Source organism: Columba livia, chromosome 1, assembly GCF_036013475.1.
Source record: "Columba livia isolate bColLiv1 breed racing homer chromosome 1, bColLiv1.pat.W.v2, whole genome shotgun sequence".
NCBI classification, from domain to species: Eukaryota; Metazoa; Chordata; class Aves; order Columbiformes; family Columbidae; genus Columba; species Columba livia.
In genome coordinates, this window is record NC_088602.1 from 122,484,319 (window position 1) to 122,505,808 (window position 21,490).

At 44.3% G+C, this 21,490-nt stretch overlaps 1 protein-coding gene across 1 annotated transcript; it reads left to right on the top strand.

Moving 5' to 3' along the window:
• Positions 1–3,346: 3,346 nt before the first annotated feature.
• On the top strand, positions 3,347–20,161 carry LOC102096672 (OX-2 membrane glycoprotein). The gene is made up of 5 exons (XM_021287734.2): positions 3,347–7,936; positions 9,569–9,904; positions 15,656–15,967; positions 16,491–16,636; positions 17,554–20,161. The coding sequence occupies exons 1-5, from the start codon at positions 7,846–7,848 to the stop codon at positions 17,656–17,658; spliced, it is 990 nt and encodes a 329-aa protein (XP_021143409.2). The 5' UTR covers positions 3,347–7,845; the 3' UTR covers positions 17,659–20,161.
• The last annotated feature ends 1,329 nt before the right edge of the window (positions 20,162–21,490 follow it).

The following is a 21,490-nucleotide window of genomic DNA, read 5'->3' on the forward strand; positions in this document are numbered from 1 at the left end:
TGATTCACTTTGAGCTGATGAGTTTTGCCTGCTGACCTAAATGGACATGTAATTTTGGGTTATTTCCTCCACCTGGCTGCTGGTATTCCCGAGCCTTCTAGTTAGTCACTCCCACATCCACAGGTGTCCATCTACTTTGTTTTTTTCCAGATCTGGTTAAAGCTACTCAGGAGAGATTCTGACAGCTGGATGGTGTGACTGCATGAGCCTCATTCCTTAGGAATTTGAGTTTGCAACAATATAAGTTATGAATGCAGAACAAAATGCTTTGGGGAGGATTTTTGGAGGTGGGTATACGCACTGTGTGTCAGACAAGAAATAGAGGAATTTTGGGGGACCTTAGCAAAATCATTATGAATTTGATCTTACAGCAGTACTGAGTGCCTTCAGGAGCGCAGGATCGGGTGAGCATGGATGGGGTGACTGCTATGAAATATGCACAAACTCTCATGAGCTTTTCATTTAGCCTGATTGTGACCCTGCCTTATGCTGTGGAGCAGAGGAGCCCTTCCTAGCTGACCCTCAGCCCCTGCCTCACCCTGCCTGGTGTGCAGTAGTGGCTGGGGCTGGACGTTGGCAGCGCTGGAGCTTTGCCAGAATGCTGTGTCACTGTACAGGAATGACAGTTTTCTAAAGAAAAAAAAGCTTCGTCATTTCTCCATCTCTCTGAACTTCTGCAAGGTCTGATTTTTCAGAAAGACCCAGCTTTATCAGCAATCAGGCAGCTATGACTGAGGAGTGGTGTGCTATACAAATTTCACCGTGAGCCGGCTTTGCTAATTGATGGGAGATGAAGCGAGATCATTTGCAGTTGCTTTCTGTCCTGCAAGGGAAGCTAGTTAATGATCTCCCTGTGATACTTCTCCTGGCAGTAGTTTGTTACAAAAGAGCTTTTGAAGGTTGGGAGCTGCCTGGGCACAGGCTGCGGCACAGCACTGTGCCAGTACCACCGTTTATGGCAGTGGACTTTCCTCCCCCCTCCTCTGATGCGTGATATCCCCATCAGCAGCTAGCAGGAAAAACCTGTTTTATAAAAACCTTGCTTATGGTGCTCTGCTTCCTGCTCCTAAAAAGCAGTCAGTAACATTTTCAAAAGCAGCACAAGTGCCATTTGTAAGTGTGATACAGGCACTTAAAGCACTGGGGATTCGGCAAGCTTGGGAACCAAGAGCATGGGGCTAGGATCTAACAGGTGTGTGAGCTCAGTGCTGCTTCGTGCTGCCACAGGTGAGGACCAACCAGCTTCACATGGATTTTGTTGGCCTCAACTGAAACTGCTTCTGAGAATAATGGTTCCATGCTTTGGGGACTTTTGTTTTTTCCCTCAAAGCCAGGTAAAGTGGTCATGCCTTAGACCTCCTGCCACAGACCTGCAGAGAGGTGAGGGTTGCACTCTCTTTGGAAACAAACAGAACATTTATTTTTGACAAGCACCTCATTCTTAAGACCAAGTAAGCAGTCAGGGTGCAGTTCTCAGAAGCTGATTACTTTTTCTTTGATTTACCAAGAAGGCAATGGGAAAGAGAGGGGATTTTCCTCTCTGTGCACCTTCAAGGAAATAATCTGTCCACACAGTGGTTTTTTTGATGTTTCTACTAGGAGAGGTGTTACAAGAGAGCCCTGATAACTGTTCTTTGGATGTACAAAGGCACAGACTGAGAGCTAGGACAGTATTTAGCAGACATAAGGCTGTGACACGAACACCTGGCAAAGCAATGGCCAGAAGGGCTGGGTGCTTGGGTGGGATAGCATCCAACACCTGCCACTCTGAAGTGGTATTGCCTTTTCTAGGTGTCTTTTCCTGTGGCTATGGATAGCCAGGCCAGGCAAACCCAGCTGTACACCATGACACAGCAAGGCTGGAGGCTGAGAGAGCCAGATGAAGTTATGGCACCATGGTGGCATCCCCCAGACGGGCCAGCCCTGGGCACCCTGTGCAGCATCACCAACTGTGATGCTGTCTCTCACCTGCTTGTGTCTGGGATCTGCCTCTCATCTTCCCCCACCTCATCGTATTCAGGCACATGGAGTCAGGCTCTCTCCTTGAAAATCTCAGGTTGCTCTAAGATAACATGTGAGCTGCTTATTTCCCAGAACAAACCTCCCTCTGTTCACTTTAATGAAAGAAGCCTTTCCTTGAGCCAACCAGTTTTGGTGTGTGTGTGTGTGTGTGTCATCATTATTATTCAAAAATTCCCACCGGTGTGACTTTGTATCTCTGCTTTGTAATGTGCTGCTTCAAGAGCCAAAGTTTCCCTGTATGCCCTGTTTGGATGGAATAAACTCACAGGTATCTAAGCGCTTTACTATTTCCAGGTGAAAAGGATATTTTTAGTACAATCTCCCCCCTTTCCATGGGTGATATTAAAGAGTGCTGTGCTGAAAAGTGGTTGAATCCTGCTGGAAACCCTCACTGCAGGGAGGGCAACGATGGCAGCTTGTTGGCCATAGCAGCATGGCACCTGGGCCAGTGCCCAACAGTGCTTGTGGTCCCTGCACTGAGCATCTCCAGCATGGATGGTGCAAGAAGGCAACCTGCCTGTCCTAGGTGACTCCTGCTGTGCATCCTCCTCTGTCTTCACAGCTCCGTAGGAGACAATCTGTTCCTACCCACTGTTGTACATAACTACAGTATATATATGTATACCATTTCAATACAATTTAATCTATTTACATACAATGTATTTAAAAGATTGCCCTTATGAGACACAATGCAACAGACAAAAGTCAGCAAGATGAAACTTTAAGTGCAGTTTTCCTTTCTGGAAACCTGGAGCAGATGACAAGTATTCTGTTCCTTGTACTTCTCCTTTGTAACACCCTTCCTCCCTTCAGCAAACCCTCAGTGTTGAGAGCCTAGGGATGAAGTCATCTCCCTAAAAAACATCTTGAGGCAATACTCTTTGACATACTAAGAATGACATTGTTCTTAATTTGCTTGCTAACTAACCTTTGTTTAATCAAGAGGCTCCTCATCGTGTCTTACATGGTCCCTTAAGGTTGACTCATTGTAGATATAATTTGATCCTATATTTAATCAAATCACTCAGCCCTCTTGTTTAGTAATTAAATATAAAATGATATTGAACCTACCTTATTTTTGGTAGGCAGTTTCCCATGCTTCCACTGGATCTCTGCACCCTTGGGCAGCCAGTTTTGGTGTGGCTTCCCCACTGGCTGAATTGTTTTCTGCACTGGCTATGTTACAGATCGAAACTCAGTGACCAAACAGGCTTACTATCTCTCACACCGTAAGCATATGCAGCACCCAGATATTGTGCATCTAAAAAAAAAACAACAAAAAAAAGCTACCACAGCACACAACCACGGATGAGTGGGGGTGGGAGAGAAAGAGAGGAGGGATTGAAGAGTGACGTGGCTTCCTGAGGCACTGGGGCCTGCAAGGGTGTGCTATGCTGGTGACCTCCACAAAGATGCTAGTGGGTTGCAGCATGGACTCCCTCTAGGATCCCCTGACTAAAATAGCGACTTGGGGTGCTCTCAGCAAGAGGAAACCACATGCTTAGACCTCTTGCTTTTCTGAGAAATGGTGTGACAAACTGAATGGTAAAAACCAAACTGTTCAAACACCAACGAAGCACAGCATTTGCTACTGAATCTTTCCAATGCAATCTATTTTTGCTTCTTCCTCTGCTTCTTGTCTTTTTTTTATCCCTTTTTCTTCCTCCTGAGCTACAAGGAAGAAGAAAAATAGAAGAACCAGAAATACAATTTGCAGGGCTGATGGTTCAGAAAGTATGTTTTAATTCCCAAATTGTAACTGCGGTACATTGCTGAAAAAGAAGAAGAAAAAAATCTCTCTAAGACTTCAAGTGTCTGCAGCATTTACATCTAAATACAGAGGTGAGAAGCGATGGGTGCTTAACGCGACAGTTTCATAACATGTACTGTCCCCCAGTAACATGCAGTTTTGCAGACAGATGTACAGCACCAAGAGATAGGTCTCAGCTCAGCAGCCCCGTTTCTTTGTTTCTCTTTTTCACTTTTCTAGGCAGTCCCACATCAGATTTCGGCACTGGCAGCTGTAATTTGCAGTCCTTTGGCAGTGTGGTAGTGGAGGAAGGGAGCCCAGTTTGGGAAGAGATCACAAATCCAGTGTCTCCAAGTGAAACATGACTAAGGTTAAACATCTGTGGCTCCGTACAAACTGCCCTTGTGCCAGCTGGTCTAAAACTTGTGCAAAAATATGACTTTCATTAACTGTGCCGGAACAAGCATCACCTGACCCTGTGGCATCCTTTGGCTGCTGACTGTGTGTCCTGCCACAGCCACCCTCATGCAGTGACACAGGCTGGATCGCGTCTTGGTAGATGCATCTACTGTCTTTACCCCAGTGTACTGCAGCTCTCCATGTCCAGCTGAGATGTAAAGGGATTTGCAGTATGCAGACATTGTTTATGAGTAGGTTGTAAAGTGTCAGTTAAATTGTGTTTGACAAGGAGCTTCCCAATAGTGGTATCCTCTACTAGTACTGATGGATCTGTCTCCAAAAGACACTAAAATTCAACAGCGAATGAAATAATCTCCATCTCTTTTGCTCTCTTTACAGGCAATGCCTTGAGAGGTGACACTGAATCCTGCTGACAAAGTAGGCAGCTACCGGCTTGTTGACCTGGGTTTGGATGATTGAAAAAAACCAGCATTTTTAGACCGATTCACAGAATCACAGAATGTTAGGGATTAGAAGGGACCTCAAAAGATCATCTAGTCCAGTCCCCCTGTTGGAGCAGGAACACCTAGATGAGGTTACACAGAAATGTGTCCAGGCAGGTTTTGAATGTCTCCAGAGAAGGAGACTCCACAACCCCCCTGGGCAGCCTGTTCCAGTGCTCTGTCACCCTCACTGAGAAGAAGTTTCTTCTCATATTTAAGTGGAACCTCCTGTGTTCCAGTTTGTACCCATTGCCCCTTGTCCTATCATTGGTTGTCACCAAGAAGAGCCTGGCTCCATCCTCATGACACTCACCCTTTCCATATTTATAACAATGTATATGATTGCAGGAACAGAATCTACAATTCTGCCTAAGTGGCTCCAGTCAGGAACATTTTCCAGAAGTTCAGCTATGTGATTTATCAATATTATTAGTCACTTAAGCTGTGTGGGAATGTTGTCATTTAGTTAGTGACTGTGTGAAATTAATTCTCGTATGTCCTTTTTTGATTTACTGGGAACTGGCATGATCATCCTAGTGCAGCAGAAATTAAGGGAAGAATGTGACTCACTATTTTTCAAGCAGTGGTTGCAGGACTATCTTCTGCCTAATTTACTCCCAAGCTTTTGCCGTGTTTTGGAAAGTGCCTGAAGTTCAGGTGTTACATGCAGTTCTCAGAAATGAAACTGCTGTGCGGCTGAAGCATGACAGCATGAGATCTGACTGACAAGAAAGGAGGAGGTCTGTAGTCTCCCAAAAGCCTATGCAAAGACAAACGCATCAGGAAATGTCTGAATAAATACTCTTAAAGATATACTCACAAAACTGAAAGAAGTGGTGGTATTAATTAATGGACTTCACATTCCTGCATGCCTTGTGTCTAAAGTAATGAATCAACTGCTGGGCTCTGGAGGAAATGGGGTCAGAAAGATGCTGTGGCAGTCAAACACACATGAAGATACAGGCTGGGAGTGGGGTCCCCACATGCCTGGGGTCCCTGTGGTGTCAGGAGCTGTCAGGAAAACATCAGAGCCTAGAAGGAGCAGCCAGCAGATGTGGCTCTTTATCACCAGATAGGGAATACTGTGAACATTTTAAAGTCAACACATATTTTGAGCCTCAGTAGCCATCTCTATCCTTTACCTGGCTGTTGCTAAGACTGCAGGTTTGGTCTCTATCGAAAGCTATAGCAGCACCCCGGTTTTCAGGGTTGTTTGGGAAAGGCTTTTGGAAAATGACAATGTTTCGGGCAGAAAATAAAATGGTTAAAACTGACAAGGATATTTCCTATGAATAGAAAAATGCATCAATGGGGTTTGCAGTTCTCTTTTAAATCAAGTGCAGTTCCTCTTGTGATCACTAAGTGGTGAAGTTCAGCTATGAGAACTTCAGTAAAAGTGTCTGCAAGCTCATGGAAAGTTCTTCATTTAAGGTTTTGTTTCAAAATTGCGACAGAGCTAATGTGAGGACACCAGCAAAGCCTGGAGTGAATCTTTGCATCCCTGCATAGGTCACTTGCACCCTGCTTGGAGGCTTTGGTGCAAAAGGACTTAGTTCCAGCAAAACTTCAATGTTTTTTGCAGTTTTGGAAGTTCTGAGAAGCTGACAATCAGAAATTAAATGTTTACTTGTGAATCTCTATTCCAAGGCTGGCAGTTTTCCCCTCTGACTTGGTCCAAGGCCTTGTTCCACAGCCTGTTGGAGCTTCATGCGTTACTTAACAGCTGTATGACAGTCTGGCAAACCCCACAACAACCATTTTTACTGATTTCACTTTTTGGTTGGTCAAGAGTGCCCTTCCAGAAATCTTGCAGTAAAATGAAACTATGAAAATAACTCAAGGAAAAGAAAATGAGATGTGATACCTCAAAGGAAGAAGACAATAGCATGAAGCAATCACAGTTTGCAGAGTGACAGGAATTAATTACTGAACCCACTAAAAAGCACACCCAAAACATTTATTTAGAGGAATACTGATCATTGAGCTGTTTCTATTTTCAGATAGTTAATTATCACTGGAAGGAAAGAACTGTGTATGTGTAGGCATGTCTGAGAATTGCTTTGTTGCATTATGATTTGGGCCTGATGGTTTCCCTCAACTAATCTGCATGATTCGAGGTTAATCTGTAAAGCAATTTGACTAAAAGAAAACATTTTTTAATGCGCTCCTAGTCTTTTGGAGTAGTGAGAATTTGCAGAAATGTAAGCCACCTAATCAGAAAGCAGAAACACGAAACCCAGTTTACCAGTACAAGTTTGATTCGCAAATCAGGTCTTGCTGGCTGTGGTTGCCCCACTAGGCTGTGTGTGAGCAACCCGCAGGCTGAGGGTTTTCTTGGTTTCAGCAATGTGATCACAGCTGGCAGAAAAAGAGAAACGCAAACATAAAAATGACAAAGCAAAAAAGCATAAAAACAGTGACTCAGACCTGCTGTGTGAGCTGTTTTTATTTAATCTCAGGTGAGGGCAGAGAGGAAGGGTTGTGCTTTCGGGACAGCAGCCCTGTCTTTCCGAGGGACAGGGCTGGGAAAGGAGCACTGACCTGCAGAGATGGAGGTAACCTCAGCGGAGGAGAGGGGAGACCAAGGCTCTGCATTTTCCCCAAGGCAACATATGAACTAGGCTCTCAGTTGGGCACTTGGCTGGCTCTGGTCTCCTTACCTGGAAAATGAGTTGTGTTACAGCAGCTCCCAGCTCTCCACTGGTTTACACATGGGGTGCAGCTCCCTAACTGGGTCCTTTGTGTTACATATTGGGGATGTTTGTACTACTCATTGCAGCCTGACTATTGAGGTGAGCTTCTTTCCTTGAGCTCAGATCAGGACCAGAGTGGCCATTCCTTCTGCCCCCCATAGACATTGTGTGCTCAGCTCAGGCCCAATCTGGCCTTGTATTTAGGCATTTTCAAAACACTTGTATTTAGGCACTTGTGTAAAACACAAACTTGTAAACCTTGTAACCCTCGTTACCGCTGTCTGTCTAGCAGCCCAGCTGGGAAACCTTTGGTTTCTGTCTCTGACATTTGTTGTCATATCATCTGAAATTTTTTGTTATTCAGCTGAGTGCCAGTGGGGCAGAAGGTTTTTACGAGGTGTCTCTTACCGTATCTACTGGGACAGGGAATGTCCCCAGAGTAAAAGCGCAGCGTATAAAAAAGGGGAAGCCACGCTCAATGGATCAGTCACTCTCTCATCTTGTTGAGCACACAGCTGAGATGACAGTCGCTTGTCTGCTTCTCTTCAGCATCTGGACCGTTGTGTCAGGTAACTCCCGTCTGTCTGTCTGTATTGTTATTGTAATGGCACTAGGGACATCAGTGGCCCTGCCAGCCTGCTGCTGTGCTGTGGGATGCTGTGGTCCCTACCTCTCATTCCCCTGGGGCAAGCCCAGCGGTGACAGGGAACTTGTGGCACTGCATGCGACTGCACCACTCATGTGGAGCTTCAGACATGGCACTGTGGGTGACGCTGGCAGCAAGCTCTCCTTAATTTACCACCAGTGCATTTATAAGCTGTGGACAGGTGTATGAGCTTATTGCAATTTGCAAATCATAAACCAGGAAAACGTTGAAATGCTCCCAAGGACCTGTATGACTGAAGTTAGATTTTGTCTGCTTTTGTGGCTGGGATTTGGCTCAGAGTATGGCACTAATTTGCTTTAGCTAGGACAGAATTATTCATAGTGATGGACATAATGCTTGTAGGTATCTACTCAGGCCACTAAAAGCATGGGTGCATTACATTTCTTTCTGTAATTAAAAATCATGTAGAAATGCCTAAGCTTGTTTCAAACCAGCTTCCATGGTCATGGTTTATATTCTGCCTACTGAGCTCTGAAAAGCAAACTGACTGGCATGGTTTCTCAGCTGGCTTCTTGGTCTTCACCGGAGATCTGCCTGTCCACGGCCACAGCCATGGAGGCAGCAGAACCTGAGAGAGCTTTGTTGGGCAGGTTAGCCAGGTGTACCTCTGAGCACTGCAGACAGTCTCACTTCTCTTTAAATACTGCAAAGATATTTACCTTTCTTGTTACTTGAATTATATATTTTCAGTGTTGTAACTGTCCCTGCTGATACCTCCCTTCCCATGCTGATGTACACAAAAAAACTTTAAAAACTATTTTCCTAAGAGGACTGTGGAGGTGAGCTGTCAAACCTGGCAACATCCATTTTGCTTGCCTCTCCTCTTAATAGTTTTTCCACATGTGTCTGTGAATTGGAAGAGAAGATGATTGATAATTTTTAAAAAATTTTCCCTGGAGACCTTTAATACCATGGCATTAATGCTATGAAGGTTTTCTGTTCGTGGGCTTTAACAGGGTCTCAGCTGCTTCCCAGATGCACAGCCTCAAGCCTGAAATAGCAGGATGGATGCAGTCTGCCTCTGGTCCTCCCTACCTTGCCTTTTCTTTCTATTTTTCTGTTCTCTTGTCAGCTTTTTACAAGGGTGGATGCACAATATATGGTGACACATGTAATAACTCTCAGCAGCTTTACTGATTTTCTTCTCTCTGTGCTGCAGGAGGGCTCAGAGAGAAGTAACAGCTGTTTGGTCATTAGTGTGGTTGAACGTTTAGGGAACCTCTCCATGGATACCCATAGAATAACAGTCTCAGCAGACTGAAATCACTTACTGCTGCCTTTCTCTGAGGTACTCTCTGCAGCACAGGTATCAGGCTGGTGAGATGCTTTGTGTGAGAGGTGTCAGGTCCAGAGAAACTCTTGGGCTAATACTTTCAAGCTGTGTTTTCATTTTTTCCCTGGATGTAAGGACAGAGAGACCCTCCAGGCCTGCTCCACCCAGGATTGAGGACAAGGGGCTGGGGGGAGCTCTGCTGGGGGTGGGTTACAAAAGGGTGGTGAGAAATTCTGAGTGTGGCATCTGCTTCTCTCCCAGGCTCTGTGCTGGTGATGCACAGAAAGGTCCAGTCAGTCCAGGCAGGAGGAAACGTTACTTTTTCATGCCAGTCAGTCACAAAAGAAGATGTGCTACAGGTGACCTGGCAGAAGGAGACAGACGGGGTGGAAGACAACATAGCAACTTACAGTACAATGAATGGCCAAAAGATAGCAAAAAGCTATGTTGGCCACGTGAGCTTTGCCCACAGTGAGTTACAAGCTTCAGCCATCTCCCTTCATGGAGTCACCCTCCAAGATGAAGGATGCTACAAGTGCATCTTCAACACGTTCCCCTCAGGGGCTGTCACCGGCAGGATGTGTCTCAAGGTTTATGGTAAGACATCATAATTGCGTACGGGCTGTCATCTGAGGACCAGGTCATTTTCCCCGGGAAAAACCTCCCCCGACCACTGGTCATTGCTACAATGCTGTGGGAAAAGTGGCTTGGCTTCCTCTCTGGCTCTCCCTCCCTCTCTGGTTTTACCTCTGATGGGAAACCAGGGTGCAACGGTTCTTTAATTTTCTTTCCCTTTAAGTCAACAACAGTGAGATCCAAAAGCTGACGGGTAACCCATGACTTCCTCTAAGTTTCCCGGGCCATGTGCTGTGCTGACAGCTGGTCTGCCACAACCACAAACTCCATGCTCCTCTGCTTCCTTCCACTGCTGCTCTCGCCTCCTAAGCCTGGAAATCAGGCACTATTTTTATACTCCGACTTTGGTCTTTAAAAAATTGAAGGTATTAAAAAGGCAGAGAGGGATGTGCATGACCAGAATATCTGGAAGCTGATTTTGATGTTATTGTAAAAACAACAATAGTTAGTCTTGGCTGAGGAAAGGGTTGCAAATACATAAAGTTTAAATACAGTGCAGCTCGTGCGCTTTGCCACATGAATAGCTTGTGCAGGTCAGCATCAATTAGCTTCAAGAAGACAGTTAAAACCAATCATGAGTGGATATGACAACATTTGAGATCTCCATACAAAATTAACAGATATCAAGTACAAGCAGACATATAGACAAATAGATGAACTCAAAAGGAACAAGAGTAAAAAGCCATTTATCTTTCGAGGGAGGGTCTTGATCTTCTGCCAGTGAGAAAGCTGAGACATTAAATGTGCCCTGAGGACATCCTGTTGACTCCTGACTTTCTCATCAGTCACTCTGCTGTGGGGATGCTGGTGAAAGATCATGTCCCATGTGGAAAAAAATCAGTGTCTGGGACCTGCTGCTGGTGGTATGACCCCTGCGGAGTATTTTGTTTACCCCTAGTACCTTCTGCTGACGAAGACAAGGATGTATATGCCCACAAACACATCCTTGTGTTACGAGTCCTCTGCTCTGAAAAAAAGATGCCCCTGGCTTATAGGGGAACAATGACTTAAGCAACAGGGGAAAGGCAGGGGGGCAATATGAGGGAAAACCAGGCCTAGAACAGAAGTTCTCTTTCCTCTCTCATGGGAAAGCTCCTAGTGCAGAAAAAAGAAATAAATTCACTCAGTATTTCAGATATGAAGATGAAGGTGCCCCTAAAGACACTCATCCGAGTTATTCAGAGGGTAAACACTGATTATGCGTTACAGGAAAATGTGGCAGTGACTTGCAGAAGGATCCTATTCTTGTTTATCATGTAAATCTGAACGTGGAGTTAGATTTATTTTGTTTTGTTGGTGGGGTTTTTATTGTTTGTGTTTTTGTTTGTTTCTTTGTTTGTTCTAATCCAAGTGGGGGAAATATTTCCCCAAATAACCAGCTTTGTGGCTTTTTAAAGAACTACTTTTAAAAAAGCACAATGTTTTTCTGCTGCTACACACATTCCTGCAAGCATGTCTTCTTGAATCTTGGATGAAAACACATCAGCGGAGAAGAGTTTCACTTCTCTTGCCGGCAGGCATGAGCCTGCTGCTCCTGTTGCACCAGCATCTGCTCATGGGTCACTGCCAGGGGCTGGCTCATAGGAGTCATGGTGACCTCCACGAAACGTGCTTTATTGAACACATCCAGGAGAGTCACCATGAATAAACAAAGTGTTCGGCACTGTCACAGAAGATTTTGGTTCATATATGGTATATTTCATTGAAGCTGATTTATACAGTGCTACTTACAGGCCATGGTCTTACTCCCTTATTCCCCAACTCATAATGATGGGGACAACTTGTCTTAATAAGCCCAGAGGACTCCCCAGGACAGAGTGTGAAGGAATCTCCCAAGGCTCAGGGATTCAGGGCAAGGTGAGCAAGCTGGAGTCACCAGATGAAAATGAAATGCTGCCATGTCTTCAGCCTCAAAAGGGGACTTGCCAGGGAGTTTACAAGCTGGTAATTGCCCGATTACAACAGCCTTCGCAAGAGGGGCTCTTCCAGGACAGGCACCATCTCTGTGTGGTGAGGGGAAGTGAAACTGCTTAAGAACTAACTGGGTACAACACTGAAAAAAGAAACAGGTATGACTGGAGGAATTTCAGACCCGTCTGGCTGAAAACAGCAAAAGCAAGAAGACGCAGAAATTTCCTGCCCTGTAACAAAAGCACGGCACTGCCAGCCGGGCAAGGGAGGTGATTGTCCCGCTCTGCTCCGCACTGGTGCAGCCTTGCCTGGAGCACTGTGTGCAGTTCCAGGCAACACAGGATAGAAAGGACATAAAGCTACTGGACAGTGTCCAGAAGAGGGCCACAAAGTTGGTGAAGGGTTTGGAGAAGAAGCCGTATGAGGAGCAGCTGAAGTCACTTGGTTTGTTCAGCCTGGAGAAAAGGAGACTGAGGGGAGACCTCATGGGGCTACAGCTTCCTCACAAGGGGAGGAGGAGGGGCAGGCACTGATCTCTGTGGTGACCAATGACAGAACCCGAGGGAATGGCAGGAAGATGTGACAGGGGAGGTTTAGGTTGGACATTAGGAAAAGGTTCTTCCCCCAGAGGGTGGTGGAGCACTGGAACAGGCTCCCCAGGGAGGTGTCACCGCCCCAAGGCTGACACTGTTCAAGAAGAGACTGGACAACACCCTCAGACACATGGTGTGAACTGTGGGGCTGTCATATGCAGGGACAGGAGCTGGACTCAACGATCCATGTGGGTCCCTTCCAACCCAGGACATTCTATGATTCTATGAAAACCCGTTTTGGAACAGAATAGTTTCAAGTGTGCTTGATGGGTCTCTTGAATACTCTGCTCCCCTTCCCTCTTCATTTTGCTTTGGAAATGTTTTACTGACCTTCATCACCAAACAGGATGATACTGAAACCCGGGAAAGGGATCGCGTGAGCAGGTATGGAGGCGGTGTGCCACACAAGAGTGGACAAGACTTGTTGGGTCACAAAATTCCCCAGGTATTTGCTGAGACATCTTTTGAGACCTCTGCCTTCATTGTATATGGCACCATTCACCTAGAAGTCTCAAGCACATTGGAGGAATGCCATCGTTATTTCTTAGACAGGGAAACTGAGGCATGGTGTTGCTGGTGAACACTCATATGGTTGGAAAAGTCTTTCTGTCAGCGTGAGGCATACTGTAATTCTTAAAATTTTTTTCAGTCTCTCTGAGACTGCTGTAAAACCTTTGAACATAAAAAGACCGTTGTGACCTGGCTGCTCCCCTTTAATCACAGAAGGCCATTACAGATAACCAAAGCTGATGTGCCTCACTAAAAAGTTCCTTTTTCAGATACTTGGGAATACTGCCACAGCTTGAATCTGGGAACATTTGCTTTACTGCTCTGCAAGAGCTACTAAAGCAAGTCCTGACACACAACATCTCTTGAGGGTATTTATTCACTGGAGAAAATACTTCCATGAAAGGCAAAAGAAGTAATTAATTTAAGTGTATGCTACAAACATCAACGGTGGACAAATACTAACAAACAGTGTAGCAGGACTTTCCTGCAAAAGCAAGAACTTTCAGGTTTTGACTGTATATCTGTTACAGACACTTGCTAAGGAAAGCTCAACACTACAGATATTTTTTTTTTCACATGATAATCATTCCTTGGGATACAAAGTAGGAAGAGAGAGGACTGCTTAGCCACAAGGAGAACAGATGTGGAGTGTATGTGTTTCTGCCAAGATACTAAGCAATTTTTCTCATCCCCTCTGGAAAGACCTGTGACTGCTTTCTTTTACTGCTTTTGGATGTTGCAACCTAATATTTGAAGTTAATGCTGTGGGTGGATATGTTATTTTTATGCATCCCGTGAGCAAAAGAAGTTCAGAGATCATTTATTCATCAAAATATAAACAGTTTGTGACATTTGTCTTTTCATACATGGGAGATTTTGAGAAGTTCCAGAGGAAATCCCCTGACACGCTTTTATTGTTGCTTTCAGGGCAACAATAGTGAGTTTCATCAGCTCTGTGGGGTTTGAGTTTCTGTCTATGGATGATGCAAAAAAATGAGAGATACGCACTTCTTTTTTTTTTTAAGCAGACACAACCATAGTAAATAAATGACGTCTATTGGTGGAAAAAAAAAATAATAAAAGAGGCAAAACTGATGGTATGCAATATCTTGCTTCCATCCCTCTGGCAATTATGGCTTGGAGGATCCAGACAACCTCATGAGGTGCATCTGGAATTTTACCAGGTGCCATTACACATCTGACACAAGCCTTTTCCCCCTTTCACAGGATCATTCCATGTCTTATACACCTCATTCATACGCAAATCTTTGTTTACCTCTAAAAAGTAAAAAGGATAATTTTTTCCTAAGAAGAATAAACAGATTTGTTTGTTGTTGTTTAGAAGTAAGATCAATAAATGATAGTGATACATCTACTAGTGTTGTGAAAAAAATATTTTCAGCATAAATATTGTGCTGGCTATTGTTATTTTTTCTATGTAAATAGTAATATAGACATGGAGTACTACTAAACCCAGTTATAGATAATTTTTTTAATCAGAGGGCATTCATATTAACTCAGACTTGAAGGAAACTAGAATTGCCACTGCATTTAAATGGTTTGAAAAAGTAGTATTCTCAGAAACAGATCTAGAAGTAGAGTGTGATTTGGACCCCTAATCCATCAGCACATGCACTGGAGTAGAAGACAGGCTGGTGAGCTGCCATACAGAAACCTGTGAATTGCACTCCCAAATGGAGCTATGTGTCTCTGTAGATCTTGGCCTGAGCCAACTGAACTAATTAGACTGGCTTTGAGCAGGCTTGGACTAGGTGGTCTCCAGAGGTTCTTTCTGACTTAAATTATGGTATGATTTTATGGCTGAGAAATAAATAGGTGATTTTCTACAAGGGGTAGACATGCCCTTCTGTGTTTAGATCTTCCCTGGAGTTTTACTGAGGTTGAAAACATTTTTCTGCAGTCTTTCCCTTTCTTTATTCCTTGCAAATACAGTTTGTATAAATAGGAATGGATAAACAGGCTTCTTGTGAGCAAGTAAGCATGAATGATGCCTGTAGTTCATCCTTCTTGCTAAATTAGACTGACTGTGATAGCATCTGCAAATCTTGTAGGGTGAGAAGGAGTTCAGAACAAATGCTCTTTCACGAAGGCTTTGAGGGATACCATAATGCCCCCAAAACCTGACATGAAAGAGAAGAAAGTTGCATAAGCACGAAACCTTCACAGACAAAGTCCTGTGGTGTAACCACATACAAATTCATGATTACTATCTTGCGTAGATATATGTATTTAGCCCATCAGTACACAAACTTGCACATCTCAAACAATAATAAAACTAATACTGCAACTATATTTAAGGGGGAGGGGAAAAATTAAATTGGCTCCTTAGAGCAGTTCTGCTCTTTCAGAGAGAGGAGGACATTTAACTTCATGTTGTCACTACTTGTTACTTTTCACTCATCCATAAACATGACTTCTCATTTGGGATGCTGCACTGCTACTATTAATAACAATTGAAACACAGATGCTTCTACCCTCTTGTCCTTTGCTTTTTACCAAACTTTTCATTTCTAGGCTGCTGCCTGGCCACTTTCCTGTTTATATGTCACTGCCAGGGCTTTGAGAAGGGGGAGAAAAGATTAGATAGCAAGATTGTCCTCCACAATAATAGTAAGTAAGATGCTCTTTGCTCAAATGCGAGCAGAAAGTAATGGATTTTGTCACTTTGTGTTTACAGTCATCTCGAACCCCCAAGTGGAGGCCAAGCTTATACCCAGTCCAGACAAAGCTGAAAATTCTGAGAAAGTGGTGGGAATGAGCTGCTCAGCAACAGGGAAGCCACCTCCAAAAATCACCTGGCGCCTTCCCAGCATACTGCAGCAGAAACCAAAGGAGTACCATGTCACGCTCAGCAACCAGACGGTGACTGTCATCAGCAATTTCACCTACACCCACTCCAAAATCCTCCAGGAGCACCCTGTTGCCTGTGTGATTCAACACCCATCACTAAATGTGACTCTGGTCCTACCCATGGACAGTCTGGAGCAGGGTCAGTATGCAAACCTACTCTTGTCCTAGAGCTGGGAGGAGACCACAAAATGCCTCCTGGGGTAGATGAGAAAATTCCTTTGAGCATCAGGGGCTAGGTGGGGAAGGGACCTAGAAGAACAGCTGACGTTGGCTGGGGAAGGATGGAGGAGGTGCTGAGGAGCATCCAAACACCCTGGGTGATGGCATACAATGTCATACTACATGCTGTGATTTGCCCCAGCCTCTCTGCCTGTGCCAAGGACTTGCAGGGTTTCCCTGTCCCATAGGCTGATGCACCAACAGGATGCGTTTACTTTGGGTAGCATGAAAGGGCAGAGTGTCGCACACCCAACTGCAGCATCAGACCCCAAGCACATGACTGCTGGAGGTGTTGCTTGTGTGTGTGCTGGCGTGCGCTCCCAGCACCCCTGTCTGCCCTGTCTCACACCAAGGACTGGCCAAGGGAGGTGTGAAAGGGGTTAGGGGTGGTTGGTTTTTTTTTCCCTAATACACAAACTGAGTACCCACTGCTTTCCCCACAGGTCCAGAGAGCAGCATGACACCAGCCATTGTCATTGTGGTGGGAGTGCTGGTCCCTCTGACTTTCCTCCTCCTTCTCACTTGCCTCTTCCGCTGCTGCCTCAGGCATCTACGAGACCCAGAGAGAAACCCAGCCTGGCCATGCTGGGTAGGTCTGACTTTCCCCAGAGTGCTGCAGGGCTCACCGACACCAGCCACAGGGCTTGACACTGGGACGTAGCTCTGCCTGGCTACTCCAGGGCTGGCTGCATGCTGCCCAGCCTGGGCTGTCCCCGGGGTGGAAAGGGATGAAGGGATTAACCCCCAGCCAGACAGCACATTGGGAGACCTGAATGTGCTTAGGCAAGCCCATGGGCACCCAACAGCGATGACAGTTGGGAAACATTTACTTTCTTAATGACAAGGCATACTGCAGGGAAACATTTCTCTGTTACTATATTTATGCACAGAATAGTTGTGCAAGCAGTGACCATACCCCTGCACCATTCTTCTGCATCTCCTAAAATAACCTCCCTCTGGCATGGCCAGTGCAGCTCACTGAGGAAGCAGCTTCAAGACCATCTTAAACAAAAGGGGATCTTGGAGGAAGAGTGTTCCTCAGTGCAGAAAGTGCAGGGTGCCGCACTGTGACAGGGGCCAAGGCACTGCTAGTTGTCCACTGAGGCCATCCTGATACAGGGGATGAAGGATGCAAGCTCAAGGTGTGAGTAAACTGGGTGAGGTGACATCACTTCAGAAAATCGCAGCCCAGTTTTGTGCTAAAGGCACCTCAGTATCCTCATGGGATATGCTTAAGCATGCACCCTGACTTTTGAGGAGTGTTTTGAAAAAAAAAGAAGTAGTGGAAGAAAATACAATACATGTCTTCCACAGACACCATTCCTCTAGGTCCAAGATGGATCATGCTGGGGGGTGTTGTGAGGTGAAATCTTTAATTTCCGCTCACACAGAGAGATACAAAGACCCATTTGGTAACACAAATAGCACAGATCTTTACCCCCACACTTAAAACATCTATATATTTTGAAGAAGGGAAAAGAACCCAAACAACTTCTCTTCTGTTAGGTCTTTCCTGCCTGTACCAAGGCCAAGAAGTGTGGGTCATATGGAGTTGCGGGCAAATGGGCTCCCACGGTGACTCCTACCCCCAGAACATCACTGAACACCTGAGCACCTGCTCACACTATGTGCAAGAGACAAACTTCTTACAACAGCACCTTGGATTTCTAAGCAAACCTGCTGTGACTTTACTTCAAGGAAAATATAAAAAAGGACAATTTTAAACAGATATTTATTTATTTTGTTAAACTATAATATTCCGTTTTGTAAAAAAAAAAAAAGCTGTATTTATTTGAGATTCAGGCTGCCAGTGTGGATCTGCATAAAGAAAATAATGTTTTGTATTTTCTTTGTGTTTTGAACATTATGTTTATTCCTTTCTGATATTTTAACATTGCAAGCTCAAAACTGGGTGGGGGATTGTGTGAAACAGGGCAGCATTTTCTAGGGGTGACGGCCTAGGAGGTGTTGCTGATGAGCCAGGGTGCAGAAAACCTGTGGAGCAGCCCGGTATGCTGCTGTGGCCTTCGGTGTGGAACCTGTCCCCAAAGGTCACAAAGGATGAGGCGAAGACTGCAGCCAGCCTCAACTTGTAACCCAGGCACCAGAAGTGACAGGCTTCAAACCAGGCGTCATCAGGGATGAGGAAGTTGCCAACTCCGACTTCCAACAGCCTTTCCTAGAAAGTAATGCAAAAGCAAAGGGCTCAGAGCTCTTCCCTTCTCCTCTTTTCTTCTTCTGTGGTTTCCACAGCCCCTTTCTTAACTTCCCTAATCCGTCACAGCTGCCTTGTGTTTCCAGGCATCCCACCTGTCTGCAGGGGGAAGTAGGGAAATAAAAGACAGTTGGAGGGACAGTGAGCTGTCTAGTGGGTTTTGTGTATGTTATAGTGCAGGTAAGTATAGAGGAAGGCAGGAGGCTGGTAGGAGCAAGAGAGGTGGGTGCTGCATGTGGGCAGATATACACCAGCGTGGAACAAACATTGCTTATAGCCTGTAGGACAAATCTGAGCATTTCTCCTGTAATTCTCTGAATCCCATCCTATGCTCATGAAATCTTTCATTGTAGACCAAAGGAAGGAGAAAAGAGCCCACTTGTCTAGTGTGGTCTTCTGAGCTGTATGAAGACAGCCAGTGCAGTTTGTCTTCTCTCCTTCTGGCTTCCTGAAGCAAGTGCATGTCATCTGATCTTTTTTCTCGCCTGCTTATTTCAAATGTGTATCCCAGAAGAATCAGGCTGAGTTGCAGTGAAAAAGCCAAGTAACCTAAAATGAAAGTGAGTGGGTGAGTTAAGAATGAATAAACCCAGTCCTTCTCATAAAATTTTCTAGGCTCCCTGATGCTTAGTAATAGTGCAGCTGGCAAGTGCAGGGAAAGGGGAACTGGCTGCAACTGTCACAGTCATGAACTTTTCTCCTGAGCTCCATAATTGACAAAGGAGGAAGCCGCGTTTTGTCCGATCTTTCCTGCCACTGCAGTTTAATTTCCCCGTTCTCTGCAAGTGAAAGGGTTGGGGGAGAAGCAGATTTTTCCCCTGGGTCGGTGGTTTGTGGGAGGCAGGATGCGGGCAAGAGGGCAGAGCTCAGCCTCAGTATTTCTCCTGAACAGGCCACTCAGCAGGGTCCATGCTTGTTCTTCAGGGGTCTTTTGGAGAGGTTTTCATTTGGAGTTTTAAAAGAAGACGTCCACTAATGTTTAGTTTAATGTATCTTTTTTTTTAAAGAAAAAAAAAAAAGGAGATAAATTAGTCTCTCATAGAAACAGGGAGTTTGGACTTGGGTGCTGAAAAGGATTTGCCAAGGGAAGAAAGGCACAAAGCTGTCAAGAAACGTTTACGAGCCCAGAAAGATTGCAGAGATTACCTATTATTATTTTCTACAAGCTAATCACTTGGGGGAAAGCAGAGTTTGGAGTCATGAAAATATGTGAAATTTTATTTTTTTTTATTTAGCTGAATGTTGAATTGTGAAAAGCTTTTTTAGGTTTCTGCTTGTGATTACCATAGGACTAGATACTGAGTGAAAGAGCAGTATGTGGTAGCTTACAAGCAAAATGGTCTACAAGAAAGTAAGATGTTATCGATTTGTTTGTCTTTTGCAGCATCAGAATGCAAACAGCAAATGACATCCAAGGGTCAAACACTTGAAACCAATATGTGCATTTGCCTTCATGCTATACACAGCCAGCTGATAAAATGCAATGCCATAAAATGCTGTATGCTGGTGGTATGGAGTTTGGCTTCATGTAGCAAAGAAATGAATGTAAGCACCTAGGCTATGTATAATAAACTGGTTGTTAGTTGTAAAAAAAGTGTATTAAATAGATAAAAATTACCTTTCAGGGAACAAACAAGCCTGTGATTTAGGGGATCAGAAGTTTTTACTGCGGGTGAATAACTTCCCAACTGCTGTTCTCAGGTCTCTTTGTGACTATCTTGTGCTTGTCTGCCCAGTTATCTCTGTTAACAACTTGGCAGTAATTCTTTGGAGGTTATATTTCAGATGGATTTATTCAGATACTTAGTATTTCTTCTAATAAATAGCATCTATGCTATGAAATATTGTGAATTTTGAAAAGGTCTTGAGAAGTAAAAATAAAATGGGTAAGAAATTCAAGCGGAATGGACTGCTCTACTTTGCTGCCCTAATGTGAGTGATACAAAGCAGGTTGACTTTGTAAGTAAACAGAACCAGTGTATCTTTTCAAAGTTCATTTTGTGGGGATGTTCTGAGCTAGCGTTGCTACCACTGACAAAACCCACGAAAAGCCTCATGGCTGGGCAGGTTGTATAAAATAACTAGTTTCCTGTTTGGGCTTGGCAGGCTGTTTCAGAAATGTACCACATGAGCTTTTTTCTCTGTCAAGATACCGGGTTCCTAGTTCTTTGAGAGCAGTAAGGTGTAAAGCAATTTCCCCAGCCACTCTGGCTGAAAATGTGACTTTGAAATGTAGCTGAAATTATGCCATTGGACATTTTACAAGTCACTATTTGAAACAGGAAGAATACTCCTCTTCTGAAACCATTGCTGGCAGAGGCATGGGACTAAATCCACACAGTGAAAAGGAACTTTGTTTTGGTGATAGAAGACTGAAAGCATCCTTCATCATTTCTCTGTTGCTTCACCCTCGGGGGAATGATTCATCTACTAAATACCATACCAGTAAATTTTCTTACGAACTCGGACATGGAAGAAAATATAACATATTTTTTTTCATTCAGTTTTTAGCACTGAGACCCTGCAAAACAGCTGAACTAAGATAATTGCACTAATTGAGCATATTTTTTCTGTTTCATAAGTAAGACTATTGAGCCAGACAGATAAAACTGAAGCAGACTTTTGTTTTTATTCTTAGTATAGCAGAAATTACTCATATTTTGGAAGCCATACAAAGGACTTTCTCATATCTCCACTGCTTTCATCTTTGCTTATATAAAGTTGTGTATGAAAGGAGCATTGAACTCTTGTCCAGGCTGTTTGCAGATGGACTCTGTTGCAGTTTGTCCAGCTTTGCAGAAAAGACACCTGAAATTTCTGGGAAACCTGGGGGAATCCTCACCCTAAGACCCATACACAATACAAATACATAGTTTTGACTTCCCTCACTTGTCAGAAACTGTAGTCCTTTACATGAACCACCCTAAGGAAAAGGGAAGAAAAGGCAGCTTGTCTAGTAAAAGAACACTTGAAATTTTATTTAGGAGAGGGTGAGAAGGGGAGTGGTTAGGCAGCTATTGTGGTCTTGATTTCTAGCTGGGTTAAACTGTGACAAAGACTAAGATGTAACAAAAAGCTTGCAGGAAAACAAACCAACAAAAACTTTTAGACTAAAACCTGGAGATATGATTGTTCAATCAGAATGTTTTATTTTATATTATCTTTCAAATAAAACACAAAATGTCCAGCATCCCATCATAAATACACAGGGTTACTTTTTAAGCTTAA